This window comes from Artemia franciscana, chromosome 5 (assembly GCF_032884065.1).
Source record: "Artemia franciscana chromosome 5, ASM3288406v1, whole genome shotgun sequence".
Taxonomy (NCBI): domain Eukaryota; kingdom Metazoa; phylum Arthropoda; class Branchiopoda; order Anostraca; family Artemiidae; genus Artemia; species Artemia franciscana.
The window spans coordinates 8,181,589-8,203,480 of record NC_088867.1 but is presented as its reverse complement, the minus strand read 5'-3'; the positions used below and the strand labels follow the sequence as shown (position 1 = coordinate 8,203,480).

General features: G+C 35.1%; 1 protein-coding gene across 2 annotated transcripts in view; it reads right to left on the bottom strand.

Moving 5' to 3' along the window:
* LOC136026947 (GATOR2 complex protein WDR24-like) overlaps window positions 1-21,892 on the bottom strand; it is a 149,325-nt gene that overhangs the window by 89,475 nt on the left and 37,958 nt on the right. For both annotated transcript variants that reach the window (XM_065703805.1, XM_065703806.1), the window contains exon 7: window positions 2,052-2,206. In XM_065703805.1, the coding sequence (XP_065559877.1) occupies window positions 2,052-2,206 (155 nt within the window). The remainder of the gene's footprint in view (window positions 1-2,051; window positions 2,207-21,892) is intronic.

Sequence of the window (21,892 nt, the reverse complement as noted above, 5' to 3'; positions counted from 1 at the left end):
AGCGTCTTCCAAGATTTCTACTTTCCCCTCCAACTCCCCCCCCCCCCAATGTTAAAAGATCTGGTCGGGATTTAAAACAAGATCTCTGAGACACGAGTTCCTTCTAAATATCAAATTTCATTAAGATCCACTCATCCGTTCTTAAGTTAAAAATACCTCAATTTTTCTGACTTTTTCCAAATTAACAACCCCCAGCGCCCTCAAAGAGAACGGATCCACAAGTTTCATTCCGATCTCTCTCCACTCTAAGGGTTTTCCGAGATTTCCGGTTTCCAAGATTTCTGTTTCCCCCTCCAATCGTCTATGTCCCCGGATCCGATTCGAATTGAAAATGGAGCATCTCAGACATAAGATTCTTCTATATATCAAGCTTCATTACGATCCGATCACCCATTCGTAAGATACCTCGATTTTCACGTTTTCCAAGAATTCCGCTTTCCCCCTCCAACTCCCTTCAATGTCACCGGATCTGGTCGAGATTTAAAATGAGAGTTCTAAAGTACAAAATCCTTCTACATATCAAATTTCATTAAGATATGATCACAAGTTCGTAAGTTACAAATAGGCCTACCTCATTTTTTCTAATTTTTCTGAATTACCCCCCCCCCCCCCCCCAACTCCACCAAAGAGAGCGGATCTGGTCCGATTATGTCAGTCACCTATCTTGGACTTGTGCTTATTCCTTCCACCATGTTTCATCCTGATCTCTCCGCTTTAAGCGTTTTCCAAGATTTCCAGTCCCCCCCCCTAATGACACTGCATCTGGTCGAGATTTAAAATAAGAGATCTGAGTTTCGAATTCCTTCTACATATGACATTTCATTAAGATACGATCACTTTTTCGTAAGTCAAAAATGCCTCATTTTTCTAATTTTTTAGAATTAGCCCTCCCCCAAAGAGAGCAGATCTGTTCCTGTTATGTCAATCCCGTATCTATCCCGATTCCCTCCACTCCAAGCGTTTTCCAAGATTTTATGTCCCCCCCCCCAACTTGTCCTTCACCGGATCCGGTTGGGATTTAAATTAAGAGCTCTGAGACACGATATCCTTCTAAACATCAAATATCATGAAGATCTGATTACTCCTTCGTAAGTAAAAAATACCTCATTTTTTTTAATTTTTCAGGATTAACCTTCCTCCCCCAACTCCCCCAAAGAGAGCGGATCCGTTCCGGTTATTTCAACCACGTACCTAGGACTTATTATTATTTTTTACCACCAAGTTTCATCCCAATCCCTCTACTTTAAGCGTTTTCCAAGATTTTAGCCCCCCAACTCCCCCCAATGTCACCGGATCCAGTCAGGATTTGAAATAAGAGCTCTGAGACACGATATCCTTCCAAAAATCAAATTTCATTAAGATCTGATTACTCCTTCGTAAGTTAAAAATACCTCATTTTTTCTAATTTTTAAGAATTAACCCCCCCCCCCAACTCCCCCAAAGAGATAGAATACGTTCCGGTTATGTCAATCATGTATCTAGGACTTTTATTTTTTCCACCAATTTTCATCCCGATCCCTCCATTCTAAGCGTTTTCCAAGATTTTAGGTTCCCCCCAACTCTCCCCAATGTTACCGGATCTGGTCGGGATTTTAAATAAGAGCTCTGAGACACGATATCCTTCCGAAAATAAAATTTAATTAAGATCCCATCACCCATTCATAAGTTAAAAATACTTAATTTTTTCTATTTTTTCCGAGTTAACCGACCTGGTTAATACCAAGTGCCATAAAAACCAAAACGATATAAGGTAAAACATATTGCACACATTCCTGCATGAGGAATAGATGGAGGTGTACAAATAAAATACACTAATGCTACTTTATGCCCAAACGTATAGATTAAGTCATTTGGATGTATTTTTCACAAAACTACGTATGAAGGTAAGGGATCCACGGGACCTCCTTATTCGCGGGATTTTCACGTCCTCTCTGAGCAGGAGTGTCGGTAATGTTACATTTTTTCGGTTTATCTGCCACTTCCAAATTGAAAAATTTCACACTAAAACAAAGATATCAACCATCAAATGATATTTACAAGTTAAAACCTACCTAGAAAAGGAAAAGGGGTTCCTGAATCCTTTAGAAGAGTTAATTTTTGTTGCCAAAATAATACCTCCTCGTGGTGTTATAGATGCAACAGCTGAAGCTGCAAGTTCCACTGGTCGCGTTGCATCTTTGAATGCATGATTATACAATGTGCAGTCCTGCAAGATAAACAATAAAAGGGGGATACCAAAGATTATAATCTTATTATGAATTCATACTGATTAATTATTATTCATAATTGTGAATAATAAGAAGCGAAAATCCCTATCACTCAATGCTAAAAAAACACTAGCAATCTATTGGTTTTTTCTAAACTACAACATTTACATTGCGTTATTTAATAATGCTGACATTTTGTTAATTACAACAATTCTTGCTATGAGAAACACTCCAAGTCCCAAGATTGAAAAAATAAGTTTCATTAAATAATTAAAATCTGAAAATTAAGTTTATTTTACATAAGGTTTATGGTGACCTAAACTTGCTTAGAAAAGAGGAAGAATGCTTCTTTCTTTAACGATTTTCAAGTATTTAAATCCAAATCTCAGCTATCTAAAGATTTCGGAATAATCGCGCTGAAAAATCAAAGCCACAAGACTGCAGAAAAAAAAAACTTGCACGTGGAACATAACCCTTAAGTGTTCTTATTTTGTGTTTCAATCTACTTGATGCACAGTTTTTCAATCTAAGCAAAAATGAAAATGAATATCAGCTTGAATTACAACATTGAAATTCAAATGTTTACGATAGTTAGTTTGATTAAATAACAAACAAAGTTAGTAAAAGAATATTATTCACATGTGTTTTCTTACCTAGTTAGTAAGAGAATAGTTATTAGTTTACAAGAATTTCAAGAACATTCATACATATTCATTCATTCTAAAAAATTTTCAAGAACATTCATTTGCATATTCTATGGTGATTCTTTTACTCGATTTTTAAGTCTTTTAATTTTTTCAAAGAAAAGTAAAGAGCAACAATATATCAAAATGAGCAGAAATACAGCCAAATAATATTTTGGGCATAAAACAACCATAAACCCCCATCAATAAATAAATGAAACCTAAAACGAACAGCAAATAAAATAAATAACCAATTCAAAAAAAAGAGCAGAAAATACCACAAAGAAGATTAGGGATAATACCCCCTATACCTTCTAAAGACTAGAAAATAATCTGCCATTTACTGAAAACAATCTTTGTTTGAGCTATATGTTTTTATTTCTTATAGCATCAAAAAAATATAATTTTTGTTATATTCCCCCCTGTCCCCCCCCCCGGCGTCCCCGTTTTAGTTGTGTTCCCGTGTCCCGGTCGTCATTTATATTCCCTGTGTCCCTGTCGTCATTTGTGTCCCTGTGTCCCGGTCTGTAATTTCTCTTTGAGTGTCCCGGTCGTCATTTATATTCCCTGTGTCCCGGTGTTCTGGTCGTTATTTGTGTCCCAGTGTCCCGGTGTGTAACGTCATAAAGTCTTCAATGGCTCTGGTGGTGCAGGCAGTTGCGGAAGTTTAACTTTTCCTGAGGCGCAACACATTCCCATTGTTATACCATTAAATTTCAAGGCCTTGCAATAGGGACAAATTTTAGACATAGTACCGATTTGAACACATCTATTCAAGCTATAATCATCAACTGGGCTGTACCTGAATGCCAGGCGATAATTTTCACGTTGCTCTTGTGATTCCTCAGCACGCTTTCTTTTGGCTTTATCTCTTTGAGCCGCAAGCCTGTTTTCACGTTGTTCTTGTGATTCCTTGGCACACTTTCTTTTGGCTTTATCTCTTTGAGCCGCAAGCCTGTTTTCACGTTGTTCTTGTGATTCCTCGGCACGATTTTTTTTTGGTAATTTCTCTTTGAGACGCAAGCCTGTTTTCACGTTGTTCTTGAGATTCCTCGGCACGCTTTCTTTTCTTACTTTCTCTTTTAGCCGCAAGCCTTTTGGCATGAACTCTTTGAGCCGCTTCCTCGGCTGTTTCTTCTGCCATTGTAGGATTTATACTAAAATTTCTCGCACGATTTGATTCCTCTGCTGTTTCTTCTGCCATTGTAGGATTTATACTGAAGTTTCTCTTTGAATCGCCCCCTTATATACTTATAATGACGTCATATACAAAACCTTATATACTTATAACGACGTCATATGCGTACAAACCAACAAACACAACTTACTTATATATATACTAGCTGTTAGGGTGGCGCTTCGCGCCACCCTAACACCTAGTTGGTGGGGGGCTCGCCTGTGTCCCACCTGTCGATATATAATATATATATATATATATATATATATATATATATATATATATATATATATATATATATATATATATATATATATATATATATATATATATATATATATATATATATATATATATATATATATATATATATATATATATATATATATATATATATATATATATATATACATACATTTATATACATTTATATATATATATATATATATATATATATATATATATATATATATATATATATATATATATATGTATATATATATATATATATATATATATATATATATATATATATATATATATATATATATATATATATATATATATATGTTTTTAACTACGTAAAACTTAAGAATATACAACATTCTTCGCTGTCCCATTGTCTGTGCATATAAATAGATTGTCAGGTTTACCGACTCTTTAACATGCAATATATAATTGTCCATGGGAAAAACAATCGGTATTCAGATCTAACCTCATTATTCTAATGATTGCTCTTGAGCTTTGTTAAGGATGATTGCTAATCGAACATTCCCTGTGTCCCCGTCGTCATTTATATATCCCCCTGTGCCCCCCGGCGTCCCCGTTGTAGTTGTGTCCCTGTGTCCCGGTCGTCATTTATATTCACTGTGTCCCGGTCGTCATTTGTGTCCCGGTGTTTTTTTCTTTTTAGTTTTTTACCTTTTTTTATTTTTTTCCTTTTTTTAAGTTTTTTTTCTTTTTAGGTTTTTTCTTTTTTTTAGCTTTTTTCGCGTCATATTAGTTGTGTCCCTGTGTCCCACCTGTGAATATAGATAGATATATATATATATGTTTGTAAAACTTGCGAATGTACAACATTCTTCGCTGTCCCATTGTCTGTACATATAAATAGATTGTCAGGTTTACCGACTCTTGAAAATGCAACATATAATTGTCCTTGGGAAAACCAATCCGTATTCAGATCTATACCTCATTATTATAATGATTGCTCTTGAGCTTTGTTGATGGTGATTGCTAGTCAAACATTCCCTGTGTCCCGGTCGTCATTTATATATCCCCCCCTGTGCCCCCCGGCGTCCCCGTTGTAGTTGTGTCCCTGTGTCCCGGTCGTCATTTATATTCCCTGTGTCCCAGTCGTTATTTGTGTCCCGGTGTCCCAGTCTGTAATTTCTCTTTGAGTGTCCCGGTGTCCCGGTCTGTAATTTCGTCAGTCGACAAACATGACGTCAGTCGACAAACAACTTCATGACGACATACAGCTCAATCCTTATAATGACGTCAGTCGACAAACATGACGCCAGTACTATATATATATATATATATATATATATATATATATATATATATATATGTATATATATATATATATATATATATATATATATATATATATATATATATATAATATATATAGGGGGCGCGAAGCGCCTTGGTGGGGGCGCTTCGCGCCCCCCCCCCCCCCCCCCCAAGCCCCCCGCGCACGTAAGTCGTTACGCGCCATATTGGTTACGCGCCATTGTAGTTGTGTCCCTATGTCCCACCTGTGAATATATATATATATATATATATATATATATATATATATATATATATATATATATATATATATATATATATATATATATATATATATATATATATATATATATATATATATATATATATATATATATATATATATGTTTTCAACTCCGTAAAATTTGCGAATATACAACATTCTTCGCTGTCCCATTGTCTGTGCATATAAATAGATCGCAGGTTTACCGACTCTTGAACATGCAACATGTAATGGTCCATGGGAAAACAATCCGTATTCAGATCTATACCTCGTGATTCTAATGATTGTCCTTGAGCTTTGTTGATGGTGATTGCTAATCGACCATTCCCTGTGTCGCCGTCGTCATTTATATATCCCCCTGTGCCCCCGGCGTCCCCGTTGTAGTTGTGTCCCTGTGTCCAGGTCGTCATTTATATTCCCTGTGTCCCGGTCGTCATTTGTGTCCCGGTGTCCCAGTCTGTGATTTCTCTTTGAGTGTCCTGGGCGTCATTTATATTCCTTGTGTCCCGGTGTCCCGGTCGTCATTTGTGTCCCGGTGTCCCGGTCGTCATTTGTGTCCCGGTGTCCCGGTCTGTATATACATTCGTTTTTGAATTGGTCCTTTTTTTAGTTTTTACTTTTTTACCTTTTTTAGTTTTTTTAGTTATACCTCATGATTCTAATGATTGCCCTTGAGCTTTGTTGATGGTGATTGCTAATCGAACATTCCCTGTGTCTCCTTCGTCATTTATATATCCCCCTGTGCCCCCCGGCATCCCCGTTGTAGTTGTGTCCCTGTGTCCCGGTCGTCATTTATATTCCCTGTGTCCCGGTCGTCATTTGTATCTCGGTGTCTCGGTCTGTATATACATTCCTTTTTTTTAGTTTTGTAGCTTTTTTAGTTTTTATATTAGTTTTTAGTTTTTTTTCTTTTTAGTTTTTTTGTAGTTTTTACCTTTTTTTAGGTTTTTTAGTTTTTTTTTATACTTATGTCCTGGTCGTCATTTATACTCCCTGTGTTCCGGTCGTCATTTGTGTCCCAGTGCTTTGTTGATGGTGATTGCTAATCGAACATTCCTTGTGTCCCGGTCGCTTTCTCTTTGAGTGTCCCGGTCGTCATTTATATTCCCTACTAGCTGTTGGGGTGGCGCTTCGCGCCACCCCAACACCTAGTTGGTGGGGGCGCTTCGCGCCCCCCCCAAGCCCCCCCGCGCGCGTAAGTCGTTACGCGCCATAATAGTTACGCGCCATTGTAGTTGTGTCCCTATGTCCCACCTGTGAATATAGATATATATATATATATGGTTTTAACTACGTAAAACTTGCGAATATACAACATTCTTTGCTGTCCCATTGTCTTTGCATATAAATAGATTGTCAGGTTATCCCCCTGTTTCCCCCGGTGTCCCCGTTGTAGTTGTGTCCCTGTGTCCCGGTCGTCATTTATATTCCCTGTGTCCCGGGTCCCGGTCATCATTTGTATCCCGGTGTCCCGGTCTGTATATACATTCGTTTTTTAGTTTTGTTTTTCTCCTTTATTTTTTTCCTTTTTTTTTCTTTTTTAGCTTATTTAGATTTTTAGATTTTTTAGTTTTTTTTATTAGTTTTTAGTTTTTATTTCTTTTTAGTTTTTTTGTCCCGGTCGTCATTTATATCCCCCTGTTTCCCCCGGTGTCCCCGTTGTAGTTGTGTCCCTGTGTCCCGGTCGTTATTTATTTTTTAGTTTTTTACCTTTTTTTAGTTTTTTTAGTTTTTTAGCTTTTTTATTTTTTTTATTAGTTTTTAGTTTTTTTGTAGTTTTTGCCTTTTTTTTAGTTTTTTTAGTTTTTTAGCTTTTTTATTAGTTTTTAGTTTTTTTTTGTAGTTTTTGCCTTTTTTTAGTTTTTTTAGTTTTTTAGCTTTTTTATTTTTTTTATTAGTTTTTAGTTTTTTTTGTAGTTTTTGCCTTTTTTTAGTTTTTTCAGTTTTGACGTCACCTGATCCAGTTTTTTCAGGTGACGTCACCTGATCCACGATCCACAGATCCACAGACAACTTATTTTTATATATATAGATAGTTTTTTTTTTTTTACTTATGTCCTGGTCGTCATTTATACTCCCTGTGTCCCGGTGCTTTGTTGATTGCTAATCGAACATTCCTTTTGTCCTGGTCGCTTTCTCTTTGAGTGTCGTCATTTATTAGTTTTTTCCTTTTTTTTTTAGTTTTTTATTGGTTTTTACCTTTATTTTAGCTTATTTTTCAGTTTTTTCCTTTTTTTTAGTTTTTTTTTATTTTTTATTTTTTTTAGTTTTTTACCTTTTTTTAGTTTTTTTAGTTTTTTTAGTTTTTTAGCTTTTTTACTTTTTTTATTAGTTTTTAGTTTTTTTTTGTAGTTTTTGCCTTTTTTTAGTTTTTTCAGTTTTTTTTTTAGTTTTTTATTGGTTTTTACCTTTATAGTTTTTTTAGTTTTTTAGCTTTTTTATTTTTTTTATTAGTTTTTAGTTTTTTTTTGTAGTTTTTGCCTTTTTTTAGTTTTTTCAGTTTTGACGTCACCTAATCCAGTTTTTTCAGGTGACGTCACCTGACACATCCATCCACACATCCACAGACAGACAACTTATTTTTATATAGATAGATGTGCCGGTGTCCCGGTCGTCATTTGTGTCCCGATGTCCCGGTCTGTAATTTCGTCAGTCGAAAACATGACGTCAGTCGACACACAAACATGACGTCACTCGACAGACACGCACGCACAGACAACTTATATATATATATATATATATATATATATATATATATATATATATATATATATATATATATATATATATATATATATATATATATATATATATATATATATATATATATATACATATATATATATATATATATATATATATATATATATATATATATATATATATATATATATATATATATATATATATATATATATATACATCTTAATCAATCAAATCAATCAGATTTCATTTTCCCAATCATTTGTACTTTAACGGAATGTTTAAAGCCATCATTTATCACCCAGGGCCGTTTACCCAAATTATCATTTCCATGGTAATGTGTCTTAAATTTTCTCCAAAGTAAAACCAGACTAAACATTTATTAAAATATATTTGATAAAATTACTTATTTATTCCCAATCATCGACTAATGTAGACAACGTTAAATATATGTTTGTTTTCTCGGCCTGTTGCGTGATCGCCACCATACAAATTTATTTTCAAACTTTAAGAAGAACACTTTTTCAAAGGAAGGGAGCAAAAGCTGAAACAATTGACGACACGCAAACGAAAGAAAAATGTACTCGAACAGCACGCACCATCGCAAAAAAGAGCCGATATAAAGTAGATATAGAATAAAAAAAGAACAAATAACAATTCCGTCATCGAAAGGTGAAATTGTAGCAACGAAAAAGAAGTTTAGAACTAGCCAAGATTTTCTACTATTGTAATATAGTAGAACTTAAGACTAAACTATTCAGGAAAAATCTTTAGTATTTCAAATAATGAAAGAGGGAAAAAAGAAAAACCAATGAGGTGCAAACGATATGTACTTGAACAGCACACACCATTAAACAATCCGTGGAAATGAACTGTTTGATGGTGTGTGTTGTTTGATGGTGTTTGTTGTTTGGTACTGTTAAATGGTGTGTGTTGTTTGATGTTGTGTGCTACATAAACAGCACACAACATCAAACAATTCGTGGCAAAGAACTGTAAAAAAAGAGTGACTCAGCCTAATATTAACTAGCCTCCAAAAAAAAACAGAAAAAACAGTTCTTTTATGCTGATTCCTAATATATAAAATTCAGCGAGTTTAATATTACCCGTCAATAGCTAGACGACTCAGAAAATTTGCTTGATTTTGGAAGGGAGGGGCGAAACACCCCAAAAATACAAACCATCTTAATGAAAATCACACCATTAGGTTCAACATATCAGAGAACCTCACGGAGGAGATTTCAAGCTTTTATCCAGAAAAATTTGGAATTTATGTTTTCTAGGGAAATTTTAAGTATTTAGTGCTTTAAAAAGCTTCTTACTCCAATTCAACGACCCTTGTGTTCAGCAGTGGTTCGGAAAGAATTTTAACAAATGTCAAACTTTACCTTAAGGATTGAGGGATTGAGAAGGGAGTCCCCCCCCCCTCGTATACGACATAATTTTTATTAGCTTTAAGTTTTAATGCTGCTCTTGGCTTTCAGTTGTTGTTTTTTTTGTGTGTGTGTTTTTTTTTAATTGAATCACTAAAAAGGAACTGGCTTAAAATGGTTGTTGGAGTAAAAAAACAACAAGTAATAGTTTAGCGATTAAAGAGCAATTGTAGCGACGTGTAACAGCAAAAAGCAATAAATAAAAAAAGGGAATGCAAATACTGAAAAGGAAAAAAAAATCCACTGCAACTACAAAATTTTGGAAAAACAGGGAAAAACAAAAGCAATACTACAAAGACTAACCGAGGGAAAGCCGATTACCAAGGGTAAGGCAATAATCAATAACTTTATCCCAACATGCAATGATAGTATAATTTGTTTTTTTATTTGTTTAATTTCTTATCGTTTTCAAAATAACACTAGTAAATCTGGTTCACATTTCATGAAAAATTTCCCAACCTCACAGGAAAATCCTCCGTGCAAAGTTCTGTCTGAGTAAAATGCACCCCACCCCGTAAAATTTCCTCTGGACAATTCCATTCTCGCAAAATCCTCCCTCCGTTAAAATTTCTTGCGGAAGATTCAGCCTGAAAAATTTCCCTATGTATACTTTCATTTGAAAAACAATTTAATTTCTAATCGTTCACCGATCACCCTAGAAAGCTTAACCCCGGGAATTTCCCTCGCTCCGAAAAACTTTCCCCATGGAAACCTACCCCAAGCACAAATCCCTCCCCGCCCCACCCCGGATAATGTCTATATACTTCCCAAAGCAAATACTATTTGCAAACAATGGGCAAATTTCATAACTTACAGGCATTTCCCCAAGGGCTGTGGGGGTTGTGTTACCCACAAAGGCTTAGTTATTTAATCAGCAAAATAAACCAATTCTTTTGATGTATCAAATAAGATCAAATTCCGTTTTTCAGTCGCATCTTTAGCTATTATTTCAGATATGCCTTTCAGGGTCTATTGTTCCTGATTCATTTTTATGCGGAAGTGTTACTTCTATGTTAGAACTAAATTCGTTAAATTTGTACAGGCGGAATACCATCATCTGTACTCTAAGTAAATTATTTGAGTATGTTCTATTTCCACATATCGATGAATTTGTTAATTATGAGACTAACCAGTTCGGCTTCAGGTCAGGTCTGAGCTGTCAACATGCTCATCGTGTTTTAGCGCAGCTTATTAAGGAAGCCACTCGAAAGCCGACTCAATAGTAACGGAAACTCTTAAAAAAAGGGAATTTTTACAACAATAGTTACATCAAAAGAATCGCATTTTAATGCTGATTTTAAACATACGAGTTTCATCAGGTGTAGACTTACCCATCAAAAGTTACGAGCACGAGAAAATTTACCTAATTTTAGAAAATAGGGAGAAACACCCCTTGAAAGTCATATAATCTTAACGAAAATCACGCCATCAGATTTAGCGTATCAGAAAACCCTAAACCCTACAGTAGAAGTTTCAAGCTCCTATCTACAAAAATATGGAATTTTGTGTTTTTTGCCACAAGACATATCACAGATGCGTGTTTATTTGTTTTTTCTTCTCTTTTTCCAAGGGTGATCGCATCGACCCAGTGGTCCTAGAATGTCGCAATAGGTCTCATTTTGATGGAAATTAAAAGTTCTAGTGCCGTTTTAAGTGACCGAAAAAATTGGAGGGCACCTTGACCCCCTCCCACGCTCATTTTTTTCCCGAAGTCACCGGATCTAAATTCTGAGATAGCCATTTTATTAAGCATAGTCGAAAAACCTCATAACTATGCCTTTGGGGACGACTAATCCCCCAGAGTCCCCGTGGGAGGGCTGCAAGTTACAAACTTTGACCAGTGTTTACATATTGGTTATTGGGAAGTGTAGAGACGCTTTCAGGGTTTTTTTTTTGGTTGAGGGGAGGGGTTATGCAGAGGGTACTTTCCATCGAGGAATTTGCCATGGTGTAAGATAATTTTCATGAAGGGGGCGCAGGATTTTTTTTGCATTTTTTAAAAAATAAAAAAAAAATATGAAAAAGTTTTTCAACTGAAAGTAAGGAGCAGCATTAAAACTTACAACAAACAGAAATGATTACGCATATGAAGGGTGCACCTCCTCCTAATACCTTGCTCTTTACGCTAAATTAATTTTATTAATTTCAACTATTTATTATACGGCCTTTGTGATTCAGGGGTCATTCTTAAGTAATTGGGACAAAATTTAAGCGTCAGTGTAAAGAGTGAGCTATTGACGAGGGGGTGAACCCCCTCATATACGTAATAAAAACATACGAATATAGAAGTTCGTTACGTAAGTTAATTCGTAAGTTACGTATATTTCTACTAATAAAAACATTCGTAAAAAATTAAAAGTTCTAGTTGCCTTTTTAAGTAACCAAGAAATTGGAGGGTAACTAGGCTTACTCCCCCGCTCCTTTTTTCTCAAAATTGTCCGATCAAAACTATGAGAAAGCCATTTAGCCAAAAAATAAATCAATATGCAAATTTCGTTTTAATTATTCATGTGCGAAGAGCCAAAATCAAAACATGCATTAATTCAAAAGCATTCAGAAATTAAATTTAAAAAAAAAGTTTTTTTTAACTGAAAGTAAGGAGCGACATTAAAATATAAAACGAACAGAAATTACTCCGTATATGAAAAAGGCTGTTCCCTCCTCAACGCCCCGCTCTTTACGCTAATGTTTTTTACTGTTTTAAAAAGTAGAGTTGAGAGATAGAGTCAAACTTTAGCGTAAAGAGCGAAGCGTTGAGGAATCAAAAGGAGAATTGGATGTCCGTCCATGAAGCTAAATTCAAAACAAGAGAAACGTGCCCTAGCCTTTGAAGACCCCTGCCTCAGAAAAGTCCTTGACATAATGTTCCAGGAAAATGTCATCAATATAGAAGACCACCAACGAACCAGTAAGCCATTTGTTTCTAACATTCTGAAACTACGGTGGTTGAAGAATTTTGACGAAGTCCTTCGTATGGCAGAGATTCGATACCCAAACAGAGAGTATGAGTGGCACCTCGGAGGGAGGAACAAAAGAGATCCCCCAAGACATACCTTATGGGGGCAGTGTGACTAGAACCTTAGAGGTGCAGAGCTGTTTCTTCGGTCATAGTGGGAAGACGTTACGAAAAGCACCAAGCATTTTTATAAGCACCATTCTTGGATCTGGAGGGCCTACGGTCTAACTTTTTTCTGTTACCTTCCACATTTTGGTTTACTCAAAAATAATAAGGATTCCTATCTTTGCTTCATTATTTCTCAGAAATAAGCGAAGCAGCATTTCAATTTTGATTGCTGTTCATTTTCTAGTATAAAATTTCTTGATTCCAGTTAATAAAAAAGACAATGACCTAACTAAGAGTCTTTTCAAACCAAGAATTCTCTCAGGACTCAAAACTGAGAATTAAATTTACATATTTCATCAGATTTGGAAGCTTTCTTCCCACTTCAGACTAATTTCATGTTAAATCAAAGCAGGAAAATGTATGTCTTGGAAATAGTAATTAGCATTCTAGCATTTTCGGAGATGAGAGGATTAAATGTAACCAAATATAGCGCTGCTTAAGTAAATGGCGATGTGGGCACAATGTATTATTATTATCATTATTTTCTTTTTTTGGTTTTAGACCAGGGCGTATCGTATCGAAGGAGTTGTCGTAGAAACATCGAAAAGGGCTCATTCGATAGGAAACTGAAAGGGCTAGGATCATTTTCAACCGAAAGTGAATGGAGGGCAACTAAACCCCTTCCACGCCCACCATTTCCCCAAACACATCTAATCAAAATTTGAGATAGCTGTTTTATTCAACGTAGTAGAAAGGTCCACAAATTATGTCTTGGAGGATGACAGCCCCACCCCCTATATCCCTCAGGACAAGGACTGTAAGTTATGCCCTGGGGGCATTTAAGGTCTATATAGAAAGGGTGATCGTATAAACTTCGGAGGGGGCTCATTGGATTGGTAATAAGAAGCTCCAATGCCCTCTTTAAGATTCAGACTGTTCGGATTAGAGGGCAACTAAAACCCTCACACGCCCATCGTTTCCCAATACAAATCCAATCAAAATTTTGAGATAGCCATTTTGTTAAGCGTAGTCAAAAGGCCCAAAAATTACGTCTTTGAGGATGAGAGCCCCCCACAGCCCTCGGAACAAGAGTTGTAAGTTATGCCATGGGGGCATATAGTTTTATATACAAAGGTGGTCGTATAAACTTCGGAGAGGGCTCATTGGATTGGTAATCAGAAGTTCTAGTGCCATTTTAAGATTCAAAGTGATCGGAGGGCGGATACAACCCCCCCCCCACACCTCGTATTTTCCTGAAATGTATCCGATAGAAATTTCAATATGGTCGTTTGTTATCGTTGAAACTTAAATGGCTTACTCAATAGGAAAATGAAGAAGCTAGTGCCTCTTTTAATAGTCGAAAGTGATTAGAGGACAACTAACCCCCCTCCCAGGTCCACTATTACCCTAAACACATCCAAGGGGCCACATTGGATTGGTAATCAGAAGTTTTAATACCCTTTTTAAGATTCAAATTGATCGGAGGGAAGATACCCCCTCCCCCCACCCGCATCTCGTATTTTCCTGAAATACATCTGATATAAATTTCGAAATGACCATTTGTTATCGTAGACACTTCAAAAAAGGGAATTCGATTGGAAATTGAAAGGGCCTTTTTTAATAATCAAAAGTGATTGGAGGGCAACAAGCCAACTCCCTCCCACCCCCATCAATTCCAAAAACTCATTTAATCAAAATTTTGAGATAGTCATTTTGTTCAGTGTAGTTGTTGAAAGGTCTGGAAATTATGGCTTTGAGGATGACAACCAAACCCAGAGACATAAGCGCAAGGGTTGTGAGTTATGCCCGAGGGCATATGAGGTTTTTTTGGAAAGGGCGGTCGTATAAACTCCGGAGGGAACTCATTGGATTGGAAATCAAATGTCCTAGTTCCCTGTTCAAGAGTCAAAGTGGCTGAGGGCACCTACCCCCCTAGGTCGTATTTTCCACAAATGCACCCGATAAGAATGCTGACATAGTCATTTGTTCAAAAATAGTCCGAAGATCACATAATAAGGCCTTTGAGGTAGACAGAATCCTCCAGACTCTGGGGGTAAGGGTTGTAAGTTATGACCCAGGGACGTATAATGTTCTTATGGAGAGGGTGGCCGCGTGAACTTTAGAAGAGGCTCGTTTGATTTGAAATGTGTCGTTCTAGTTCCTTTTTAAGAGTCAAACATGATGGAGAGCAACTAGTCCCCCTCCCTGACATTATCTTGCCCCAAAACGCATTCAGTTGAAATTCTGAGATGGCCATTTTGTTGCCAATAGTCGAAAAACCATATAACAATGTCTTTAGGGTGGACACAATCCCCCAGAGCCCATTGGCAAGGGTCGTAAGTTATGCCCGGGGAATGGAAGGTTTTTATGGAACGGGTTGTCGTCTAAATTTTGGATCGGATGGAGCTACTTTGATTGGAAGTTTTCGTGCCATTTTTAAGAGTCAAAAGTGAATGGAGAGCACTCAGCCACCTCCTCCCAAGCCTATAGTTCCCCAAAACATATTTGATCGAAATTTTAAGAGCTATCTTGTTCGACCTTGCTGTAAGGTTCAGTAATTATGTCTTTGGGGATGCCAGCCTCCCCGCAGTCCTCAGGACAAGGGCTGTAAGTTAGACACTTCTTTCATTATTTACACCTAGTATATGTTATTGAGCAAGGTATGCATGCTTGAACTTTACTTTTCAAGAAGACGAAGAGTATTCAGGTGAGACTTTCAGAGAATGTTGAGGGGGGTGCTTAGCTAAATCAAAACACGTTATGTGTACACAGACTGTCAAAAGGGTACAACACAGGAATAGCTGAGTATATTAATTAGGAAAATTCAGGAAATAATACAGGAGATGATCAAAAAGGCAATATTTGCATACTACAGCTACCACCACTACTACTACCACACAACTCCATTTTCAGTCTTAAGGGGAAATTTGAGCAAAATCAAAAGACGCTATGTGCATGCATAGTGTCAAAATAGCGTATCTCAAGAATTGATTTGGGTATTAAGTTGGAACTTTCAGAGAACAGTTAAAGGGGACGATCATCTCACCAAAAGACAATATGTGCAAATTTCTGCTAATACTACTACTACTACTACTACTACTACTACTACTACTACTACTACTACTACTACCACTACTACTACTACTACTACTACTACTACTACTACTACTGCTACTACTACTACTATTACTACTACCACTACTACTACTATTACTACTACTACTACTACTACTACTACTACTACTACTACTACTACTACTACTACTACTACTACTACTACTACTTCAATGGCAACTACTTGTAGGGCAAAAAGCATTGAGATAAAATTTTCAACAAGTATAGATAGATAGATAGATAGATAGATAGATAGGTGTATTTCAAAAACCCGTGGGCCATATACACACAAAAATATAAATAAATAACAAACAAGCAAGGAAATTAACAACAGTACGAACACGCACAAAAAAACAGAATTCAACGCAAAAAGTACCTAATCTAACTACAAAAGAAATTAATCATATAAAACTTTTTCTTCTTATTAAAGATTTATCTATATATACTCCCACTCGAAATATTGTGGTTGGGTTACTATTTTGTAGAATACCCGGAAGCATCAAATTAATCCCATGCAAATAAATTTCCCGTAAATCCAAGAGCACCGGGCATTTCCGGAGGAAATGATCCAAGTCTTCATCATCATCTTTACAAAGGGGACAAACATACCGCCTATCAGGACCAACTATCATTTTATTTCTGTCGAACGTTTTTTGCCTGTTCTGGATTGGAAGACAATTTGCCCTAAGCTGAATCCAACGACGTAGAATCATAGCCGGTAAATTAAATTTAAAATAAACTTCCTCCCCAAAACTAGGTTTTGCCCGATTATAATGTTGTAGGGTTGTAGAATCAAAAACCAGCCCTTTCCAATGCTGAGTTTCCTGACTCTCTAATATAAATCGTACCTGGCTTTCTAAATTTGTTGGTACATCACGAGAGCAAAGACCATTATTCCATAAATAAGGCATTCCTACTTTTTCTAGTAATGATTTAATTTGGGATGGCCACGAGGTTTTTAAGCCACATTTCAACATATGCCACTCTTACTAATCTATCTTCATTACTCTTAGTTAACATCAACCAGAATCTAAGCATTAAAATATACCTACGTAGCTTTAAAGAAAATGTATATGAACATACAGGTTATCAAAAGGACATATCAGCTATGTCATAGCAACGGCTAATCGTATTAACTTGAAACTTCCAAGACTTGACGAGAGGGATGTTCTACTAACCAAAAGGCAATAGATTAATACTACTGCTGTATTATCTACTGCTGTAGTAATACTGCGTATTACTCCTATTCAATACTATTACTAGTAATATCAATACTACTACTGTGGTTACTATTACAACTATGTCTAAGGGTATGAAGGTGAAATTTTCAAGAAATTTTTAAAGGGGGGGGGGACATCAAACGAATCGGAATAGGCCCTCTGTATTCAGGTTGTCAAAAGGGTGTGACAGCAATACCTTAGGAACAGTTTGGTGTGTTAAGTTGAAACTAACAGGGCTAGTTGTGAGGGATGTTGAACCAACCAAAAGAAAATATTTGTATCCTAATGTTACTGCTTTTACTCATACTGCAGCTGATGTTACTATTATTACTACTTCTGTTACAACTACTGCCACCAAAGCTTTAAAACTAAAGATGTTAAGTCGAAAATTTGAGATATATAGAAACTGTATGGGACTAATTCGAAACACACTATGCCTACACAGGTTGTAAAGCTGACGCATCAGAAATGCTTCAGGAAGCGGACGCATCAGGTTGATGGTATGTAACATGCTGAAACTTTCAGCGTGTACTGCAGGGAATTTTGAAGAAACCAAAGGTGCTATGCGAATACTGCTACTAATGCTGCTACAATTATTGCTACTGCGCAAGCTAAGGGTATTAAGATGAAACTTTTAAGGAATATTTAGGGGGATGTTGAACTAAATCAAAATAAACTATGTGCACGTGGACTTTCAAAAAGTTTGCAAAGCAATATCCGAAGAACAACTTACATTTTTAATTTAAACTTTAAGGATAAGTTGTGGGGGACTTCGAACTAGCCAGCAGGCACTATATGTATGCTTTTAATACTACTACTACTACAGTTAAAGGGAAGGTTTAGAAGTTTCAACTAAACAAAAAAAATGGATGCATGCAGGTTTTCAAAAAGGCATATAAGCAATATCATAGGCAGAATCACTCTATAATAGCAAGAAATATCACTGAAACTTTCAAAGGAGCTAATTAGATTCAAAATTAAAGATTGTGGTGCCCTTTTTAAGAGTAAAAAGAGATTGGGGGGCAAGCAGCCCTTGTCTCCAACCCATTTATTTTCCAAACGCATCTAGCAAAATTTTTAGACAGCCATTTTGTTCAGCATAGTAGAACGATCCAGCAACTATTTCTTCAGATATATTAGGCATGTCAACCCCCCAAAATTATTAAATTGGTGCATTATGGTTTAAAACTAAATGTTGCTTCAAAATAAATCGAAAGGCTTTGTGTTTACGGTTGCCAAAATGACAACTCAGCAATATATCGAGAACGACTGGGGATACTACTAAAAACTTTTGGGGATACTACTATTACTACTTCTGCTCTTACAATTTAAATAAATAAAAAGATATTAACTTTGTTTTTCAAGTCAACTTCGGAAACTATAAAATTAAATTAAAAAATACTGTTTGTGTCAGGATTAAAAATTGCACTCCCAAGCGTAAAATTACCACAAATCTTTACCAATAAATAAATGAAACTCAAAACCAACAGAAGTTACAATGAATAGCCGAGTCAAATTCAAAACGAGCAAAAATTAACAGGCTGATAACCCCCATACCTTCTCAAGACCAGAACATAATTTGCAGTTTACTGAAAAAAATACGTTTTAAGTGTTTTCACTTTTCTTGCTTTCATAAATAAAAAATTATCAGAACTTTAAGGAATAAATAGCAGTATATGTCAATTCAACTGACAATCCACGGTCGTTTCTTAGTTTTTTTTCGTTTTTTTTTTTTTTTTTTTTTTTTTTTTTTTTTTTTTTTTTTTTTTTTTTTTTTATAGTAAAGTGCAAGTTATTTTCTGGTCTTGATAAGGTACGGTGGTTATCAGCCCTACTCATGTTAATTTTTGTTCGTTTTGCGTTTTATTTATTTAATGATAGTGATTTCTGGTAGTTTTACGCTTGGAAGATTATTTGACTTTATTTCTGCTCATTCTTTGCTTAATTTAAGCAAGTTTTTTAAAATTTTCCTTGAAAAACTTTTTTGTAGAATTTTCTTTTAATTAATTTTTTTAAAAAGATGACAAAATATCGGAGGGTCTTCTAAAACCAATAATAATGTGGGAACCAGTACTAAGAATTAAATTTACATATTTTATTATTATTAGTTTGGGGGCCTTCTTTTTAGTTCAGAACAATTTAATGTAAATTTAGAGGGATGTTAGTTAACATCCTAGCTTTTCCAGGGATAAGAAGATTAAATGTCTCAAAATCGATAGACATATAATAGAGCATGTAAATTCAAATGTTGGTTTCATCGTTCATTTTCTCCAGTAAACTCTATTGATCTAATTGACAATAAAAAAGAAAACAACGACATATTTAAAGTACCAAGGACATCAGAATGAAATTCTTTTGGCCCCCTGAACCCATCTTGGGTCTATTCATACGAGAAATTGGCGATTTTCCAAGATTTTTTTTTCATAGTTCCGAAACTATGCCGTTTTTAGGGCAGTACCACATTTTCATGATGTTGCCCCGTGTAGCCGAGAAAATAGACAAGGAACATTAATTAGTTAAATTTGGCAGCGTTTTTCACAAGATAAAATAAAATATTAACAATCTATTTATTACCAAGGCCGGCACCTCCAAAGGAAGGCTTCACATTCTTAAGATGTAGGGTGCCATATGCTTTTAGCTTACCTTCTTTGGCTTATATGAAGTTCGGTGCCATACAGTCTTAATTTTTTTCTTTGTTGATTTTTAACCCAAGTATTGTATTTTTAAATTTGACACTTGCTAATATCAAAAACACCATAGCTGCATATGGATATTTTTTCGCTAAATTTTGCATTCTTAATTTAACAATTTTTTCAAACAATATATTCGGTTGTGTCAATCCCAACTTACCGAATCTAGTAATTTCATTTCATTTTCAATGTCGCTGGTGCTCCCAGGGTCTATTAAAAATAAACAATAATTCTGGGAATGAGAATTAAGAGCTAAATTTACATTTTTAATCAGTTTTGCGGCTTTTTTTCATTTCAGAGCAATTTAGGTTCAAATCAAAGCACAAAAAAACATTTCTTGAGAATTTTAGTTAATATTGTTACTTTTCCGAAAGTAAGAGTCTTAAATGTCTCAAACTAAAAAAAAAAAATGGAATTAAAAATGTGAATATAAATTCGGGTCGCACTGTTCATTTTCTTCAATAGAATCTGTTCATTAGATTTATTGGAAAAAAACAACAATACAATTAAGGGTTTTTCAAACGAAGCATAATCCTGGCAAAAAGAACTAAGAATTGAATTCACATTTTAGATTAGTTTGGAAGCCTTATATCCATTTCAGAGCAATTTAGTATCAAATCTATTCACCAAAATATACGCATTGGGAATTTTAATTAATATTCTAGCGCATCCAGAGATTATGGGATTAAATACCTCAGAATAAAAAAAAAATATGTAAATATAAATTCTGGTTTCACCGTTTATTAAAATCTCCGTTCAACCGTTCATTCAATAAAATCTTATGATTCCGTTTATTGCAAAAGTCAACGTCATAATTAAGGTCTTTCGAAAGCAAAAATAATTCAAAAGGGAAATAAGAACTGAGTTTAGATTTTCAACCAGTATGGTGGCATTCTTTTCACTTTGGAGCAATTTTATGTCAAATCCAATGACGAAAATATACGTTTTTGGAATGCTAATTTACACTCTAGGGTTTCTGGAGATGAGGGGCTAAAATGTCTAATAAAAAAAAAGTCATGTGAATACAGATTTCGGTTGAATTATTCATCTTCTTCACTAAAACGTATTGATTCAATTTGCTGCAAATAAACAAGGGCATAATTAAGAGTATTTTCAAAGTAAAAATAATCCTGGAAAAGAGAATCAAGAATTAAATTTGCATTTTTGATCAGCATGGAGGCCTTTTCTGCACTCGGGATTAATTTTACGTCAAATCTAAGCACGAAAATAGATCCAGTTCAAAATATTCTATAAACCAATGTATAGTTAACAAAATAATAACCTTGGCTATTAAGGAAAAAAAGTAGAAAAAGATACAAATTTATCAACATGACTCAATACACGCAAAATTCAACCCAAAATTTGACTTTTAAAAACCAAATGAAAACTAAATATGGATTTGTATTTTTACTTTTGTTAATTGGTAATACAGTACAAATACCTAGTGCTACTTTGTATTTGATTCATTGTCCTGGATATTAACTAAGTGAATTTTAACTAAGTGAAATTAACTAAGTGAAACACCACTAGTTTCACTAGTGGTGTCTAACTAAGTGAATCCAAAAAAGTTACTGCTTACTAAAAATATTGAGCAGAAGGGACCGGACCCTTAGGAACTTTAAGGTATCTATTGATAATGTTGTCTAAATAAGGAACAGAACCTTGATTATCTAAGACGATAATCCGAACCGAACCCTTAGGAGCTTTAAGTTATGTGCTTATATTGTTGTCTAACTAAGTGAATCCAAAAAAATTACTACTTACTAAAAATATTGAGCAGAAGGGACCGAACCCTAAGGAACTTTAAGGTATCTATTGATA